The sequence below is a fragment of the Marmota flaviventris genome, chromosome 2 (assembly GCF_047511675.1).
Source record: "Marmota flaviventris isolate mMarFla1 chromosome 2, mMarFla1.hap1, whole genome shotgun sequence".
NCBI classification, from domain to species: domain Eukaryota; kingdom Metazoa; phylum Chordata; class Mammalia; order Rodentia; family Sciuridae; genus Marmota; species Marmota flaviventris.
This window is the reverse complement of record NC_092499.1, coordinates 28,309,801-28,328,093: the sequence shown is the minus strand read 5'-3', so window position 1 is coordinate 28,328,093 and position 18,293 is coordinate 28,309,801. Positions and strand designations below refer to the sequence as shown.

General features: G+C 52.8%; 1 protein-coding gene and 1 long non-coding RNA gene across 4 annotated transcripts; one reads left to right on the top strand and one right to left on the bottom strand.

Moving 5' to 3' along the window:
* Positions 1-2,394: 2,394 nt before the first annotated feature.
* Rps6kl1 (ribosomal protein S6 kinase like 1) lies at positions 2,395-17,545 on the bottom strand. 3 transcript variants are annotated; one of them, XM_027931590.2, is made up of 11 exons: positions 17,460-17,545; positions 15,617-15,901; positions 14,171-14,295; positions 13,225-13,317; positions 7,647-7,694; positions 7,083-7,215; positions 5,706-6,314; positions 5,252-5,341; positions 5,009-5,091; positions 3,578-3,673; positions 2,395-3,265 (listed from the first exon to the last, which is right to left on the bottom strand). In XM_027931590.2, exons 2-11 carry the CDS (start codon positions 15,879-15,881, stop codon positions 3,152-3,154), a joined length of 1,656 nt encoding a protein of 551 aa, XP_027787391.1. In that variant the 5' UTR covers positions 15,882-15,901; positions 17,460-17,545; the 3' UTR covers positions 2,395-3,151. The 3 variants fall into 3 exon arrangements, with proteins under 3 accessions (XP_027787391.1, XP_027787392.1, XP_027787393.1); XM_027931591.2 differs by having other exon boundaries at positions 2,395-3,262; XM_027931592.2 differs by having other exon boundaries at positions 15,617-15,774; positions 17,460-17,538.
* On the top strand, positions 3,669-6,745 carry LOC139704670 (uncharacterized). The gene is made up of 2 exons (XR_011706552.1): positions 3,669-4,088; positions 6,619-6,745. It is a non-coding gene; the product is annotated as an uncharacterized lncRNA (long non-coding RNA).
* Positions 17,546-18,293: the final 748 nt, after the last annotated feature.

Here is an 18,293-nt window from a genome sequence, read left to right as displayed (position 1 = left end):
TTTTGTATCCAACTGCATCCATGCCTGAGACTGCTGGCACTTGACACCGGGGCCATTAGTTAGTGCAGAGTGCCCTTTTTTATCTTGAGCCAAGAAGCAAGGCCGGGGGCGGGGGTGGGGGGAGGGGCCGGTACTGAGTGCCTGCAGCATCTGCTACTCTGTCTTTACCATTCAGAACTTGTAACTAAAGTATTTAAAGAAACTGATTTTGAATGAAAATTAAAGGACACATGTTCTCAAACAGGGTTCCTGCATCTGTGCTCCTTTTGGTTACTGAGGTATTGTAAGTCTTCAGCACTGATAGTTGTACTAATTAATGGTTGTCATTAGCATTGGTCTCATGATGTCCCATGCTTCTGACTTAAGTTAAACTGTACTAATATGACAGAAGGTGGAAGTCCGCCAGCCAGGGAAGCACACTAGTCTCTTAGTGCCCCAGCTTGCTTCTAGGGAACCTTATAAGCCTGGCTAGCTGGACTCTTATTTTTTTTTTTTTAATTAAAAATTTTTTTTTTAGTTGTAAATATATACAGTACTTTTTTTTTTTTTTTTTTTAAACTTATTTTTAAGTGGCGCTGAGTATGGAACCCAGTGCTTCATACATGCCAGGCAAGCACTCTGCCGCTGAGCTACAACCCCAGCCCCATGGTTAGCTGGACTCTTGACAAGAAATTATAGTTTTCACCTTTGTGATTCCCCCTTCACAGTACCAGGGGACAGCTGCACTTTGGGGGGCTGTATTATTTCTGGGATGGATTGTGGCAGTATCTCTTATAGTTTTACTTGGACTTGTCACATGTACCAAGATGCATGAGGTCAGTATGAGCAAATGAGGGGAAGTTTCCGCAGAGCCGGGTCCTTGAGGGTCAGTGAAAAGAGCTGATAACTGTGCTAGACTGATGACTGGCATCATTGAGTCCATGCTTAAACAGCTTTATCTTTCCACACAAAGTCCTTGTCTGCTGATCCTGCCTATAGTGAGGCCAGCAGTCTGTGGAGGTCTGTTGCAGGAAGGAAGTAGGTCCTAGAGGGCAGGACTAGAGCTGGTGGGTAAAAATGGTTCAGTGAAAGGGAGAGCTAGAATTATGTGTCAAGTCCAGGGCTTGGTGCCAGAAGCTTTATTAATTTTCTAGTAAACCAAAGCACATTTTTTTTTGAAAGATCAACCTTAAGCCTTATTAGTACTGGGACCACAGTATTCTAAACTGAGGGCCTAACAGTGCCAAGTGTGTAGTGTGTGCTGGCAGGAAGGGACCCTTCAGAAGTGACCTGCACTTTAGGAAGCAGTGGATGGAAGTAGTTTGGCCTGACTGGGGAGTGCGGCAGAAGGAACAGTAACTCTGAGGTCCTGCTGCTATAGAGTCAATTTTCTTGGAGTCTCAATTTTCTCAGGAGCTACCATCTCCTGAGGGGTCACTGAAGATTAAACTAGTCCCCCTCACCTGCCAGGTACCATGACCCTCTTTCAAGGCTTCTCTTCCTCTCTTATTTCCCACAGAGCCCAGTGCCCCTTACACTGCCACTTCCACTTCCACTGAGACCTGAGGCAGCTTCTCCTAGCAGGACCCAAGCTCATTCTTGAGCTTTGCAGTCTGCCCCTTCTAGCAGGTATTTTGACTACATTAATGATGCAAGGACACAGTAGGAAGAGCAGGCTTTATTAGGGGGTGGGCAAATGCCTGGGCATGAGCCATAGATAATCATACACAGGCTTTGCTTTTCCCCATCCTCTTCCCCAGAGTCCTCCTGAGAAGCTGGGGAGCCTTGGACCTCCCCAGGACACCAAGTCTGGCCTGAGTTGGTCCTCCAGAGACGCCACCTGGTGGTAGTGGAGACACTGACAGGAAGGAGCTGAGGGCATAGGTTTAGTGGAAGTTGGTGGGGTGTGAGAAGGACCTTCATACCTGGGCTCTTTTGAGGTGCCCACTTACCCAGTTCTTCAGAGACTAGAAACATCTTGCTTCTGGCTAAAAGTGAGTAATAATTTAATGTGTTTCATGGTTTCTTACTCAAACAGAAATGAAGTCACAGTGGGCAGTGAATTGAGTAGAACCTCAACCAAAATGCAGTATGGTAAATAGATCCAGTGCCTGAGAAGGGAATCCTCATAGGCACACCTGTCTTAGCTGTTTCAGCCCCTCTTGGAACCTGGGACGGGTTCCCCTGCTAGGTGGGCCAGCTGGCAGCTGGAGAAGTTTTTGTTTTGTTTGTTGTTCTTGTACTAGGGATTGAACCCAGCGAGTGCTCTACAAAATACTGGGCCACATCTCAAGCCTCTTCACCCCACCCCCCCCACACTGCTTTTTTTGAGACGGTGTTGGCCAGGCTGGCCTTGAACTATAATCCTCCTGCCTCAGATTCCTGAGTCACTCGAATGATAGGTACATGCCACTATTCCCAGCTAAAAAAGCTCTTTATTGTTTTCAAATTTGATCTAAGTGGCAAACTGTGTCACCTGTTCCCATCCCATTCTGCCTTATCTTCTTAGTTTCTCCCCTCCCTTTTGCTCTCCCAAGTCTGAAATCACCAGATAAGGGTCCTGGACAGGAGTGAAGAGTGGATAATCCAGTTCTGCACCTTCTCCCCTGCTTCCCACTCTCCCTACCCCTATGGGAACAGCTTCTGATGGGAGCAACTAGTAGCTGCTTGCTGCATGACTAAGAAGACAGCCAGGGAGTGCCCTGGTTTGGGTCTACCGAGCAGCCAGTGGATCTGTATCCTGGGAGGAGTTTCCAGAGATGTCCCAAGTCAGGCACAGCATGGTAGTGAAGGAATATATCACAAAACCTCCTGTGGGCTCAGCAGGTGGTCCATAGTTCAAAGCCAGTACCACAGAAGGTGCCCTTTAAGGTGGTAGGTCCATGTTAGGGTATAGGGTGTACTCAACATGTGTCTGCTGGCTGATGGGTGGAAGGCTGGTCAAGCTGCATATTAGCAGGGGAAGCCTTGCTGCCCTTCTGCAGCTTCTTCAGGGGCTGGCCCTTTTGGGGCAGTGGTGATAATTGTTCCTGAGGCCCATGTAGGGAGCTGGGCAGGAAAGACAGCTACCCCACATTCTTCACCTGCAGCCCACTGATTAGAGGGGCCAGCTCTGACAGGCAGGCAGGACATCCAGACCTGGGCAGCTGCTTCCACCACCCACTTCACCCCATTACCCCACCAGTCTATTCCACTGGATAGTACTGAAAAAGGGGTGGGACTTGAGTTTGCTGATTCCACCTCCTGCAGCACCCAGGCGCTGTGTGGGATCGAACTGTAGCAGCTGCTGGGAGAGACCAGGGGTCAGTACTCTGACAGGCCTTCCCCGCCCCCACCACTGAGGCAGGGGCCCACCCCTAAGGTCTCACCACGGCCCTAGGTGGCTCACTCCCTGCTAGCCCTGCCTGTAAACCCTGTTTTCCCCAGAGGGTATGGGCGGTCATTGGTGGCAGTTGGTCACCAATGTTTAAGATTTCTATGTATTGCCCTTCCTACCCACACAACACACATGTGTCACACATAGTTGTGGGATGCTATGCCACCAGTCTTTAACCATAGGCCAAGAACCCACCCACCTCTAGGTTGGGCTGCACCTCACCTCAGTCAGCAGGGAGGCTGCTGAGGGACTGAGCCACTCAGGCAGATGGAGCTGGGTATGAGCCTGGAATCCTGAGGGGTGGCTCTGTGACAGTGCCTGGAAGGACAAAAGGAGGACCTCTGAGGAGGCAGCCCCAGGAAAGTCTACACTCCAGTGGCAGCCAGGAACCCACTCCCACCCTCATGTCACATTCCATAGGGATGATGATAATGATGACATTGAGAGTTGCCTTTTGCTCAGGATCTACTAGGTGCCAGACCCTGTTCTGGATCCCTGACATACCTTATCATTAAAGACAAGAAGCAGGCTCAGAGGAAAAGGGACTTGTGCTGAGTTCAGGGTTGAACCCAGGTCCCTCTGGCTGCAAGCTTCCTACAAGTACCCATCTCGGGTGGCAATTGGGACAGACATACTATTAGGAATGGCTCTGGGACTTGTCTCCTTACAGAGAAAAGCCTCCATGGGCTACTCATCTGACAGCTGACCATGTCTTGTTGCCTCCAGGCCCAAGGTAAGAATTGTATGCTATGCAGGGTGTGGTGACATAGACTTACTTCTCCATGCCCAAAGGTGCAGCTTTGGAGAGCAGAGGGGGTCTGTTTGGAGGTAAGGGTTAGCTGCTAGGAGCTCCAGGATGAAGACCAGGAACCCTAGCCTGTAGAGGTGGTGGGAGACTAGGAGTGCTGGATTGGTGGTGGGGGGGGGGGGTGAATATTTGCAGCCAGGACTCTCAGAGGCCCCCAGATAGGGGACAAAAACAGGAGGGAGCCAGGAGGTCAGGTCTGGACTTCAGGTCACACTGCATCCATTCCAGCTGTTTCCTGCTCAGATGCAGTTTGGCCTCTCCCTTGCTTTCCTTGCTTTTTTCTTAATGGGCCCCAGATGTGGTGCTGAGCTCATCCCAGGGGAGGACAAAGGGCAGTCATCATCCTGAGCAAGAGGGTTGTAGGGGAACCTTGAGCTCCTGGCTAACCCAAACAAGACAGGGCAGCTACTGCCCTAGATGAAAGGCCTGCCTCCTCCCTTCCTCATCCTCCCATTTAGATCTGGGGCAGAAGCCCCTAAGGGCATAGGTAGGAGGAGCCAGCAGTGGGCAGAGGAAGCTCGGGATGATCCAGGGAAGGAGGGTTGTCAAATTCCACCCTCTCTTCAAACCTTAGCCTGGTTTCTCTTCCAGAAGCCTTCCCTAACTGTCCCAACTTAACACTCATAGAAGCTGACCATCTCATTTGCTATAGCTGCTAGTGCAGTGGGGTGCTGTGTGCCCATGGCCTGGTGGAAGTGTCTTCCTATATCCCTGGTGGCCTGCAGGGGTGGCAGGATTTTCAGCCCCATGGCCAGATCTTAGAGAACCATGCAGCCTCTGCCCAGTCACTGAATGACTGGGCGCAGCAGTACCCACCAGGGCTCCACACCCTGCCAGCTACTCACCTTTCCTGTCAGCAGTTCATACAGCAGCGACCCAAAGCTCCACCAGTCACAGGCTTCTGTCAGCTCAGAAATCCCACCCACCTCTGCAGGAACAGGAACACACACATCCCTGCCTCACTCAAAAGGGCCCTCTCCATTCTTCTCATCCTACCACATATTGTCCATCCCCTCTGTCATCCTTAGCCCCCAGAATCAGCCCACACAGAAGTACCAGAGGCCAAGCCCCACCCCCTGCCTTCTTGCCTGGGGCACTGTACAGGAGCTCTGCAGCCTCCCGGCAGCACTGGGGCTCCACTTCTGACCACTGGCCAAAATATGTGAGCCGGATGTGACCTTCATGTCCAGTGTGAATAGGAAGGAACGACAGGGGACAATGGTTGAGGGTACCGTCACCAAGCAGCTGGCATGGGGGAGGTGGTTCCAGGGTTTCCCCCAACACAGTCACATGGTGGGAACCAAAGGTTGCCATGCTGGACAGTCTCCCCAAGAGCACAGCCCCTAAGACCCAGAGGCTCACAGGATGTTCCTGGGAGCTGCTACCCGAGTCTCATGGGGACAAAGGCAAGCCAGACTCCATCAGAGTCCAATGAAAGGCTGGATGGAAGTAGGGGAAAGTGGCACATAACTTAAGAGGTCACCTTGACCCTGGGGGCATCCCACCTGAGAAGGGCAGGGGTAGTGAGACTGGGCCTCCTACCTGCCTGGTCCAGGAGCAGGTTCCTGGGGTTGAGGTCCTGGCACAGCACCCCCTGCTCGTGTAGTGCTTCCAGTGCCACCAACATCTCAGCTGCCCACTGCTTCACCTTCTCCTCCTTCACGCTCCAGACAGCCCCACTGCCCCCTAGGCTGGCCCTGCCCTCTGATGGGTGGCTCTGACCTCTGCCTAGGCCACAGCCCCCCAGCACCCGGCCAGCCCCCTTGCGAACCCAAGGGATCCCCCAAGGGGGCCCAGGGTCTGACCTCTGGCCAGCCCGCCTGGCTTGCAGGTTCAAGCCACTGGGGGCTTTTGTTAGGTCCAAGGAGCAGGAAGTGCTGGTCTTGCCTGTGGATTCACTTTCTGCTTCTCTCTGGGGTCTGAGGGAGGGGGCCTCCTTGGCGGCGGGAAGGCTCTGAGAAGTCCAAGAAGGTTCTGGAGGGATGCTGGCCTGCCTGAGGGTGTGGCCTGGGGGGAGCTGTGCTGGGGTCAGGAGACTGAGGCTGTGGCTGGTGTTGAGCTGGGCCTTCACCTTCTCCTGGGTGGAGCCAGACCTGAGCCCAGAATGTTGGGGGCACGTCTGGGAGAGCAGGTGGGACCAGAGAGTGCCTCCTGGGCCAGGCAGAGGGAGCAGTGAGCGTGGGAAGGGAGAAGAAGGGCATGGACACCGGGTCTGGTCTTACTCCCGCCTCCCCTCCATGCTGGGTGTGGACCTCCACCTGTCTGGGCTCCTTCCCTGTTCAACCTCTTCACCTCTGCCCCTGCCTGCCACTCAGCCTCGAAGGCCCAGCCTCCCAGCCTGCATAGCATAGGTGCTGAACCCCAAGACTGCTGTATTTATTGTTGATGGCCTTGTTCTGCGTGGTGGGTTCACCAATGTTCAACATATTCTAATTTTTTTTTTCGTTTTTCATAGGAAGACTTATGTAACGACAGTCAAAGACCAGGCAGGAATCCATGACTGCTCTATGTCATGACTCAAGGATGTACCTCATTTTTTAAAAATCACTATAATCATCAATAAATATCAGTTACATGGCTCAGTTCCTGTCCTTAAGGCTTCAGTCACCACCATCCTGTGTGGCCATTCTGAGAGACGGGCACCAACCAGAAAAATGAGAAGTGCCAAGACAAGAGGAAATGGTGACCAAGGAGACAGTGTATGAATGCTGTCTCATCTGCTTACATGCAGACATCCTCCCAGCCCCTCTGGCACCAGATGTGCCTGGTGCCAGGTCCTGCCACCAATCTCCAGAAAGGCTGGATCCCTGATCTCTACTGTGCATCTAGTGAAAGCCACAACCCTCCCCAGGGCTCAGTATTTTAAGGGGGTAGGTGTCAACAATACCAAAGGCCCAAGCTGCTGAGGGGCCCCCTTACCTTGTACATGTTCCAAGTGCAAGAAGATGGAGTCCTCACTCACGGAATACCGTAGCAGCTTTGTCATGTAGGGCACTCCATGCGGGATTATGGTCAGCCGCTCCCGGTTCACCATGTGGCACCTGGGCAGGCTCTGGGGAGGGAGTAGGGTGGGCAGGTCAGCTGGGACTGGTCAGAGGCTGCCACTTTTAGGGATCATCTTAGCCCTTGCTTCAGGGGAACCCAGATGAGAAATGGGAGCAACTCTGAGGAGCAAATGCCTCCCCAGTTTCTGACCTGGCTTCCCCTTCTTTCCCCAGGAATCAGGTCCTCCACCCTCCTGGCCAAGGTGAGGGTGTGTGTGTGTGTGTGTGTCTGGGTGTGTGTGTGTGCGCGCACGCGTGTGTGTCTGGTTAGGAGGCAGGGGCCATGTTCAGGGGCAAAATAAGCAGCTTTTAGATTTGGAGGGAGCATGGGCTCCTGATGCACATTCTGAGGATGGGGTTCCCCAGAAGGAAGGGGTTTCAAGAACTCTGAGGAAGTCCCAAGGGGAATGCAGCATGGCGGGAGCTGGGCAGCACCTACCTTCACCACGAAGGTCCCTCCAGTTGCTGGGTCCTGGACCAGCTGTACCTGCCAAAGTCCAGGAGGCACTGGTCAAGGTACATGACAATTCCTGGGGCTCTTTGCCCCCCCCCCACCACCACCAGGCTTCTCCACCAAGCTGATCCTCCAGGGAAGGGCAGGGAGGGCAGGCTTTGGTGGCTCAGAGATGTCCTCCACCTCTAAACCTTGTTCTGTTCTACCCTGCTAGATCTCAGCTCTGGGGCTACCTCCTCCAGCATCTGGGGCTCCTAGTCCATCAACAGTGCATTCTGTGCTCACCCTCGGGGAAGCCTTGTCATACCGTGTCTCATTACATATTTGCTCCCTGGACTCTGAGCTCCCGAGGGCAGGGACCACACTATCTAGCTTTGTATTCCCAGAGCCAAGCACAGCACAGGAATGGAGTGGGTACTTCACACATGCCTGGTGAGTGGCCCCAGTACCAGCTGCTGGGGCTGGGAGGACTTTGATGTGAGAAGAACTTCTCTCCCCCTTCTTGCCCATGGTTGGCCAGGCCTCACATAAGGAGATCAACCCTTCACTTAGACTTCACCCAGAGCCCACCATTCTGCAGGGTCTGAAGGTGTCACAGCCAGAAGGGACCTCACTCACTTCCTCTGATCCTTGTTTTACAAGTGAGGAAGCTGAGGCTCTGAGTGTACAGCTCCAGGTCATGTGGGCTGAACTATGCCTGGGCTTGGCAATCTTCTTGGGGTCTCTCCCCCTGACCTTCTGCACCTCCTTTTATAAAAAATAAAGTTCTCTAGCCAGGAGTAGGTCCTGGACCAGCTGCACCTGCCAAAGTCCAGGAGGCACTGGTCAAGGTACATGACAATTCATGTACCTCGAGGGTGTGTGTGTGTGGCGAGGCGCTAAGCAAAAGTGAGGCACTAAGCAAAAGCGAGGCACTCAGCAGCTCAGTGAGATCCTGTCTTTAAGTAAAATACAAAAAAAAAAAAAAAAAGGGCTAGGAATGTGGCTCAGTGGTTGAGCATCCCAGAGTTCAATCCCCGGTACCAAAAAAAGAAGGAAAAAAAGTTCTTTAAGCCAGGTGTGGTTGTGCCTTACAGCTACACAGGAGCCTGCAGCAGGAAAGTTGCTTAAGCCTAGAAGTTCAAGGCCAGCCTGAATGAATAAATCTCTCTCTGGAGGCTGTCTTCAGAAAGCAGCCCCTCCTGGTGTTAGTTTGGGTTACAGGTAGCATTCAGCCCATCTGCTGGTCCACACCTTGTTTGGAGTTGGGTCATTGATTCAACTGGGTGGGCCCAGCTGTAGGAGGGGGCACATGGATGTGTCAGGACAAGAAGGCAGAGGGTTCAGCCTTGATAAAGGGGCATGTGGAGGCAAGACAGCACCCTGGTGTTGTGACTCCTTGGCCATGATGATGAGTGGGAACCAGACCCTAAGGCCAGACAGTGGTGACAATGCAGCCAGGATTAGGGTAGGGGAAAGTGCATTGCGCATCTACATATTGGACAAGTGAGGCAATGTTTTCTACCACCAAACGGAATTACAAATATCCGCCTTCTCTGCATCATGGGCTTGATGAAGCCTCACATGGGCAAGCCTCTGGGATTGCACAGACTGCAAGAATGGCGTTTATCAGGGTTGCCAATCATGTAGCCTCTCTTAACCTTGCTCTTAACTGCAAAGTGGGTTCATAGCAGTTCCTCCTCCAGAGGGTCATTAGGGGGTTTGATTAAAGCAGTCAATCGAAGTACAAACCCTCATAATCCATAGCAATTATCAAAAGACATTGTAGAAGAAATCTATATTGGCTATGAAGAGTTCACTCTGTGCTAGGTACTTGTCACAGGTTACTTTATTCCCACAACCTACCAGGTGACAGTTACTAGTGGCCCATTTTATTGATGAAGAAATTGAGGTTCAGAAAGGTGATATTGCCCACCTATGGTCCCACCGCTAAAAAGTAGCAGTCAGGATTTGACTCAGGGCAGGCTGATCCCAGAGTCCTGAAGACCTCACTACAGCGGGGGGCATGACTAGGTGACCATGGCAAATTCCTTCCCTTTGGGACTCATTTTCCCTACTATTAGTAAAAAGAAAGTAGCAGACTAGTGCCAGCCCTTCGCCTGGGAGGTGTCCCTTTGACCACCAGAGGTCTCCCCTTCAGCAGCCAGAGACAGAACCCTGGTTTTGGCTCCTTGACCAAACTTGTGCAATGCTTGAAAAAGAAAGGCAGAAAGTTCTGGGGTCATTTCAGAGAACAGAGTTTCCCACAAGTACCAACACCCCGGATAATTCCCCACCATCCCATGCCAAGTGGGATTCCCCACCACCTTGTCCTGGGCAAGGCCCTCTTGATTTACTGTCCAAAAAACCATCAGTGAAGGCAAAGCCAGAATGGCCGCTTTACACACACATTGAAAGATTTTGTGTTAAAAAAAAAAAAAAAAAATCAAAGCCTAACTATTTATCTAGAAAGAATTAGGCCAAAACATTAACAGCAATTATTTGGAGTTAGATAGCAGTAAGTTTTGACTTGTTTTTTTCCAGTTTTAAACTCCTTTCTCTTTCATTATATTCTAAAGGGCAGCAAAGAGGGCATTTTCCCATTAATGCAACCAAACAAAAAAATCCCCTTCTTCTTTTGCTTAGTGGCCTGAGGGACCGAGTACTATCTAGTTAGTACTCAACTTCCATGAACCTCAGTTTCATTCTCTGTCAGACAATTATTATGATGCAACAAGTTCGATAGAATTTCCTGCCATGGTAGAAATATTGTATATCTGCACTGTCCAGTGTCGAAGCCATTAGCTTTATGTGACCAGTTAGCCCTGGAAATGTGGCTAGTGCCATTAAGACAGAATACTTGATTTTAATTACTATTAACGTAAATTGTGTTATGTGGCTAATGGCTTCTATACTGAACAGCAACTGTGAGGACCTCTTGCCACAGCACTGGAAATGACAACATGCCATGACAACGAATGTCAGGTGAGTCTGATAACTGGAAAGATGGAAGGCAGTTTGGGGTGCCTCTTCTTACTTTTCTTAAAAGATGACTTTTTTTCTTTTTAGAAAAAAACCCTACTGAGTTTTTTGGGACACAGAGATGATTAAAACTTTGGTGAAACACAATAAACCCTCTCTTTAAAGATGCCCGAATCTAAGTCCTAGGAGGAATCTTGAACGGAGCAAACAATCCAAAAGATTCAAATAGGTTCTCCAACTCAAAGGCCCACTGAGTATGTGAAAGTGGGGGGGGGGGGCGCGGAAGGGGACAAGACGAATAGGAGGGCCTGCACCCCCTTGAAGTGCTCAGCTTCTCCAACCAGGTGGGAATGCAAACCCTGAATTTCCAAGTATTTTGATTTTTTTCAGGAGAAGCCAGAAATCTGGATTTCTTATTTGAAATCTGCACGTTTAAAATGTTGGTGACAATCAAAAACAAAAACACCCCTGTGTTTGAGCCAAATAAAGCAAGAAGTGACTTTAATAACATTTTTCTTCTTCATGCCTGACTCAGAGGCTGGCTTCTGGAAGAAGCTCAGCAAAAACTGAGTGACATCTCCCTGGTCCCCAGGTTCCTTGAAGATGAACCCTTGGGTGTCCTGGCTGTCTACACAAACCCTGGCCCACGCACCTCCCTGCTCCCTGCTCCCCCTACCCCTGCCAGCTTCTCTTCAGCCCCTAGGGACCCCCCCCCAAAAAAAAAAAAAAAAAAAAACTAGACACCTTCAGGGCATCTTTGCTGCCTTCCTAGGCCTGCAGCTGCCTTGGGCTGGCACTGCGTTGCCACCCAGATCTGCCTGGGCAGAGCTATGGAATGGGCCCAGTGGCCCTAACACCTTTCCTAATTTGGGGAAAGTGCTGTTCCTGTCTTGGGTATGACACAGGAAAAGTAAGCAGGGTCTCAGGAGGGAGCTGAATCCATAAACTGAGTGTGCACGAAAGGGACACAAAGAAAGAGGGCGACCTGGAGACAGCATGGTTAGGTCTGGCCTTAATTTGTGCTTTCAATCTGCACAGCCCTCAGAGTCGTGCTGGAGTTAAACAAATTTGAGGGATGCTGTGTCACACGCCTCCCTCCTGGAGTCTCCAAGACTCCAAGTATACATTTGAATCCTAAAAGCTCAGAGAACTCCTATCATCCCCCCCCCCAAAAAAAAAGTAATGGAACCTTAACTCACTGTTTCTCAAACTTATTTAACTTGGAACACCCTTCATCATAACACCTATGGTTTAGTGGGAAATGGTCGCCTCCCCAGCCTATCCATGGGAGTGGCTGTGCTTGGTCAAGGTCAGGCTGGGGCTGCGTCCACTGAGATAGTGCAGGCAGAGGGGGACTGGCAGATGGAAGCTGGCTGGGCCTTTGGTGACAGTCTGGGGTCTGTTCCAGGGACCTAGGAGAAGCAGCTGTAGCAAAGCCTGGGGCTGGGAGCCTGTGCCTCTTCACTCGCTCATGTCACTTGCACTGGGAGCCATCAGACATGCATGGAATATATTTGCATGTGCCAGGCCTTTCCCCAAAATGATTTCATTTTCCTTCCCAGATCATCCTTTGTGGAGAGAATTCCCACCCCACTTTACAGATGAGGAATCCAAAGCTCAGAGCACTGAGGGACTTGCCTGTGGTCACCTTGTGCATTGCCAGGCAGGGGTCTGCTCCCCAAAACCCCTCCTCCCATCAGCAGCCATGCCAACCTGTTGCATGGGGGGAAACCCACACCGGTCTGTTCTCTATAAACCCAGAATCACCAAAATCATCCAACAAGTGTTTTAAGTTGCAGAGTCTTGGGTTCAGCTCTGGGTTCAACCTCTAACACCACAGATGTGGGGTGGGGTCCAGGCATCTGTATTTTCCAAGTGATTCTGATAAATGGCCAGTCTGAGAAAAAATTGTTTTAGGGATACTCAGGGAGCCCTGGATGGAGGACAGAGGGGAATCTGACTGGCTCAGCTCTCATTTGACATGTTTGCCCCTCTGATTCCCCACTTTAATAATGAATGCCCTGAGTGAGGGTTGAGATGTCATCTCCTGTCTTCCTGTCTGCCCTGAATTAAGGAAATTCAGATGATGGTGGGGGTGCCAGAAGAAAAGGGAAGAGTTCCCAGGCCCTGGACAAGGCAGGCCCACTTGGTCCTCTGCTGAAGAGCTTTGCATGAGCACGTTCCAGTCACAGGGAGTGTTCAGCTGTGTGTGGTGGGCTGCACCCCTGGGGTGCACAGTGAGAGTAGGTGGGTGTCTGTGAGGAGTGGGAGTGGGCAGGTCACAAGTGCCTGTCTTGTGCTCTGAGCAGCTTCTCCCTGTGGCCTCTGCTGGCTTTCTGTGTCTGGGTCAGAGCACTGTGGAGAGGGTGCTGGCTGCCTCTCCTCCTTCCCCCGTTACCGTCTTCAGGACCTGATTGGAGCGTGAGAGTGGGAAAGAAGGGGCCCCTGGACTCAGCTGCTCTCTCCTCTGACCCTGTCCACCAGCCCCTGGAGGAGTCAGGCGGCACTTCAGACCCACGGCCGTCCTACCCACCTATCCCTCTGCCACCCTGGATGGCACCTACACCCGTGTCTCCCTCCCACTCCTTGGGCATCCACTCACCTTGTCGATGACCCCAACCACCCTGCAGCCCCTCAGCTGCTCCAGGGCAGTGCTCAGTGTGCGGATGGGCCGGAGCCTCAAGCTGCTGAATCCCTGTGGAGGAGGGAGACAGGCACATGTGGGCTCAGGGTTGACTTGCCTCAGGGATTCCTGGCAGCTGGGAGAGCAGTGGGTACCACAGTGAGTAGGACCAGAGTCCAGGCAGACCCCACCTCACAGGGACAGGCTGAGTTAACAAGCTGGCCTTGACTCGTGGGGGCCCACATTGGTCCAGGGTGGCCAGGCTGACCATTTGGCTCAGCTTCTGCCTTGCCCTCCAAGCCTCCCAAAGTTCTCAGGGTTTCGGAAGTCTCTCATAAGCCCCATCCACAGATGCTTCAGGGTAAGGGATGGGAAATAACCTGGGCACGTGTGGGTTAAGGGAACATGGTTTGAAGACCAAGCCATCTGCCTTGGGTTAAGGCAGCCTGCAAGATCCAGTCAGCCTAGTTGGTGGACGCGTTTGCCTGTGCACACAAGTAGGCATGGGAACTGTGCATGCATTTCAAACCCTGATCAAGTACCCACGGGTTTAGCAAAAGCCACATGGGGAGCCCTGGGCAGACATGTGTACGTTTGCATTCATGTGTTTATGTGTGCTCCAGAGACCAGGAGCCTGCTCATTCATAAGAGAAACAGGCCAGAGGCTCCATACATGTGAGCACGTGAATGCAGCCCTATGCAAGCTGGGGTGGCTGTGTCTGTAAAGTCCTCTGTGACAGCGCGAGACTGGACTACGGATGATTCAGTGAGTGCCTGAGAATGAATGAGCTGTGAGGGTGTGGGGGATGGAGGAAGCCCGAGCACAGGAGAGGCAGCTCTGGCACCACAGGCTGGCCAACTCTGGGCCTCAGCTCTCTCCCTCAGGGCCCTCCCCCGATAAGGGGCCTGGGGAGGGTCTCCAAACCGTGTTGGGACTGGCTCCACTGCCCAGTGTCCGCTGCAGGTGGCAGTTGAAGATCTCCTCAGCCCGCCGCAGGTATTTTGTGACTTTTAGTTTTACTGCCTCGCGTCGCTCCTTGTTGGGATCCACTGTAGGGAAACGAGGGTCACAGGGACTGGCCCTGTCTCCCACCCCTGGCCCTCCCCCAGCTTCAGCTGCCCACCCTTCACCCTCCATAGCAGATGGCTCCTATTTCCCAGATCTGCTGACCCCCAAGTGAGGAGGAGGAGGAGGAGGAAGATGGCACAGTTAGCCAGCTATACTTTACAGTTGGCACCCACCACCTCTCTGGCCACCATCACTCCATGGAAAGGGTCAGGGTGGGGATCCCATGTCCATTTATTCAGAGTGGAGATGAAGTTCCTGGAGAGCACTGCACCCTCCATCTCTGAGGTCCAGTGTGAAAGGGCATCAGGGTGGAGACCAGATCAGAATTCCATAGACAGGCCCAAAGCCCAGGCTTGGAGGGGCCTCTTTAGCAAGAGCATAGGAAGGCTGAGTGGGGGCAACTCCTGCCTGTGGCCTGTTCACAGGCCCTCAGGGGTCTCAAACTGGCCGCAGCACTAGCCTTTCTCCCAGTACTCTGCCCTGAGCAGGCCTCTCTCTCTCCAGGCCCTCCCTCTGGAACACCTTGGGCCTCCCTGCTGTTCTTCAGCATTTCTAGAAAATGCCCCCCATTAGCCCCATCTGGCCTGTTTCCCGATCCTCTCACACTTCCTCCTTATTGTTCTTCCCACTAATTGGCCATTATCAACTCTTAGCCACACATGACCCTGGAGTGCAAGCTCCAGGGGGCAGCAACCCACTCAGACCCAGGGGTGGCCAAGTATGCTAAGCCAAGCACACAGCCTTGGCAGCCAAAACTGCTTCCACCCCAGCTGTGCCCCCTGGGAGTGGTGGAATCTTGAGCAAGCTATTTAATTGCTCATGACTCAGTTTTCTCATCTGGAAAATGAGTCTAAAAAAAAGTTCCTGTGGGGCCTGGCTGCAAATGTCTATAGTTCAAGCTACTCTGGCAGCTGAGGTGGGAGGAAGGCTCTTGAGCCCAGGAATTCAAGACCAGCCTGGGCAAGACCCCCATCTCAGCAAGACCCCATCTCAAAAAAAAAAAAAAGATAAGAAGAAAGGAAAACATTCCTACATATTCATAATTATATGCAACAACCAATATGATCATTTCTATTACTGTGAGGTTAAATACAGGTAGAACCCTTAGAAGGGAGCCTGGTGCAGAGGAACAGCTTAATAGATGCTAGCTATCATTATTGTCCATCACAGACACCCTGCAGGGCTAGCACAGTGCCCTGCCAAACAGCAGAGGAACAAAGAACAGGACAGATGCATGACAGGGCAAGCCCTGTTCTGGCCCTTCCCTTCCCATGCCCTGTCGCTGCCCAGACCCCCCCTCACCATGCACACCGCGGAGCAGCACGTCCACACCGTTCTGGTAGTGGTTGAAGGCTGCCTCGTAGTCCTCACTAACATCACGCTCCAGGGCCAGCCGGATCTGCGTGGCCGCATCCACCAGGTAGTCACGCTTGGTCATGTCAGGTGCTCCCACAGCCACCCTGTTGCGAATCTGCTCTAGGTATACACAGGCCTGGGATCGTGCTCTCGAACAGGGCTCAGGCTCCAGACCTGGGCCAGGCAGGCATTCAAAGGCCACCAGACTCATGGCTGCCTTGCAGCTGGGATCTGGAATTTGCAAATGCATTGGGGAGGACCTAGCTGGGAGTGACACTACTATTCACCTCCAAAAGCCAGAAGGATGAGAGCTAATGTGCATAAGTTCCCCCCCCCCCCCAGTGAGCCAGATCCTCCCCAAGTGGTGATAATGATGGAATAACACAGCTTTTTTTTCTTTTCCATTCAAATTCAGTTCAAAAGGCTGGGCACGTGGCATCTGTCTGTAACCCCAGCAGCTTGGGAGGCTGAGGTGGGAGAATCACAAGTTCAAAGTCAGCCTCAACAACTTAGCAAGACTCTGACTCAAAAAAATAAAAAGGGCTAGGGATGTGACTCAGTGGTTAAGCACCCCTGGGTTCAATCCCTGGAATAAAAAAATATACGTATTTTAAAAATTCAGCTCAACAAATATTTCTTAAGCATATATTATATGTTGAGCACCGGAGAAGGTTGAGGTTATCTGTGACCCAGAGCTGCCTTCATGGGACCTCCACAGAGCAAATCTGGTGTGTAGCACGTGTTAAACAAGTGGAGTCCACACATTCTGAGCTCAAAGGCAGTTCCTCACACTGTTCCCCACTAGCTATCATTATTGTCCGTCACAGACACTCCCTGTGCCCCTATGGAAATCTCATTTGCCCTTTGGTTCAGCTCAGTGACACCTCTCCCAGGACAAGATGGACTGTGTGTTCTTTGTTTTGTTTCTCTTGGTCCTGAGGTCAGTGTGGCCAGTGAGTGAGGACCCTCCAGGAACCAGCAGAGAGCTGGGTATAGAGCCCAGCCTTGAAGTCCATGGGTAGATAACTGAGTGGCAGATTTGGTGCCACTATAGATGGAGTTTGCTGATAAAGGGCAGGAAGGGCAGGGTGACCCGCCTATGGAGGGGATGGCTTTGACCGCCTGGCCCTTGTCTGGGAAAGCCACTAAGCCATGTGGCTTCCAAGAGCCTGACAGTAGCTCCTCCCTCATCAATGTGTGTCACAGATGGGCAAAGGATAAGAGCAGAGGCTGCGGCAGAAGCAGAGAGTCTCAGAGAGAGGGCAGCCATGCAGCCTCTGCCCCTTCCTGTAGCCTCTCTGCCACCTTTGCCCTCAGGTGTCACTGGGAAAGGGCCAACAGGGAACTTCCAAGCCCAGGTCTGTTTGGCCTCTGTTCAGAGAGAGAGACGAAAACAGGATGCACGGAGGGGGGGGTAGGAAACCCACACCCCCCCGCCCTGCCCCCGACAGCGAGGAGCTGGTCCCTGGCCAGGATGCAGCCGGGAGGATGAGGGAGGCCACCGGTCCCCGCCCCGCCTAGCTCAGGGGACATTCTGCTCTGAGGCCTGTGCTCTGGGGGCACCAAGGCCGATGGGGCTGTGCTGCCCGGGTCAGGCCCTACCGGGCCGGGTCCCGCCTTCCGAGCCGCAAGTCCACGCTTGGGCACCGCAACCCGCACGTGCAGCCCGCGAGTCCCCGGCACGGAGGGTGCACGGTCCCCCAGGGACGGCCGAGGAAGGCTGGGCTGAGGAGGTGGGAGGAAGGGGCCTCGTCGCCTGGGAGGATGGAGGAGCGGGAAAACACCGTACCTGCCCGAGCCAGGCGCCCGGTCCGCGGGGCCCGGTCTCCCCGATGGCCACCGCCCCTTCAGCCCAGCCGGCGAGTGCGCTCGGCCGGCCGCTGCCTGCGGCCCTCCGGTCAGGTGCGGGGGTCTATCCCGGTGCGGCCCGGCCATTGGCTGCCGATGAGCTCATCCTCCACCCGTTAGAATAAACCACCAATCACCGCCCGGCTCGGCTTCTGCCGGCCCTTAAAGTCGCAGGGTCCGCGCTCCTGGGTGCTGCGCTTGGGGGTGGGGCTGGGAGTTAGAAGAGGGAGGTGGTGGGGTCGCGAGAGGAGGTCTATTGCCCCCCAGGGATGAGAGCGGGGCTGCTTCAGAAATCTGGGTCGACTCAAATGCACTCGTGGCACTTCTAAGGTTTTTCTCATTCATTACCTCACTCGCTCATTCAACTATTTAATCAGGTGTCCAGAGTGTACCCTGCCCTAGAGGCTAGCTGCTGAGGGGCTAGATGCAGTGAGGGTCTAAACAGCTCTGCGCATGTCTTCCTGGGGTTGAGTCTCCAGAGGGACACCGGGATTTAAGAGCTAAAAAATAGCCCCTCCCCAGCGCACACCTGTAATCCCAGAGACTCTGGAGGCTGTGGCAGGAGGATTGCAAGTTCTGAGGCCAGCGTTAGCAGTTTAGGGAGATCCCCAGCAGCTTGGAGGGACCCTGTCTCAAAATAAGAAATAAAAATGGCCGGGGACTCGGGGCCAGTGGCACACTCCTGTAATCCCAACGGCACAGGAGGCTGAGACAGGAGGATCTCCTGTCTCCAGCTTCAGCAACTTAGTGGTGCCCTAAGCAACCCAGCAAGACC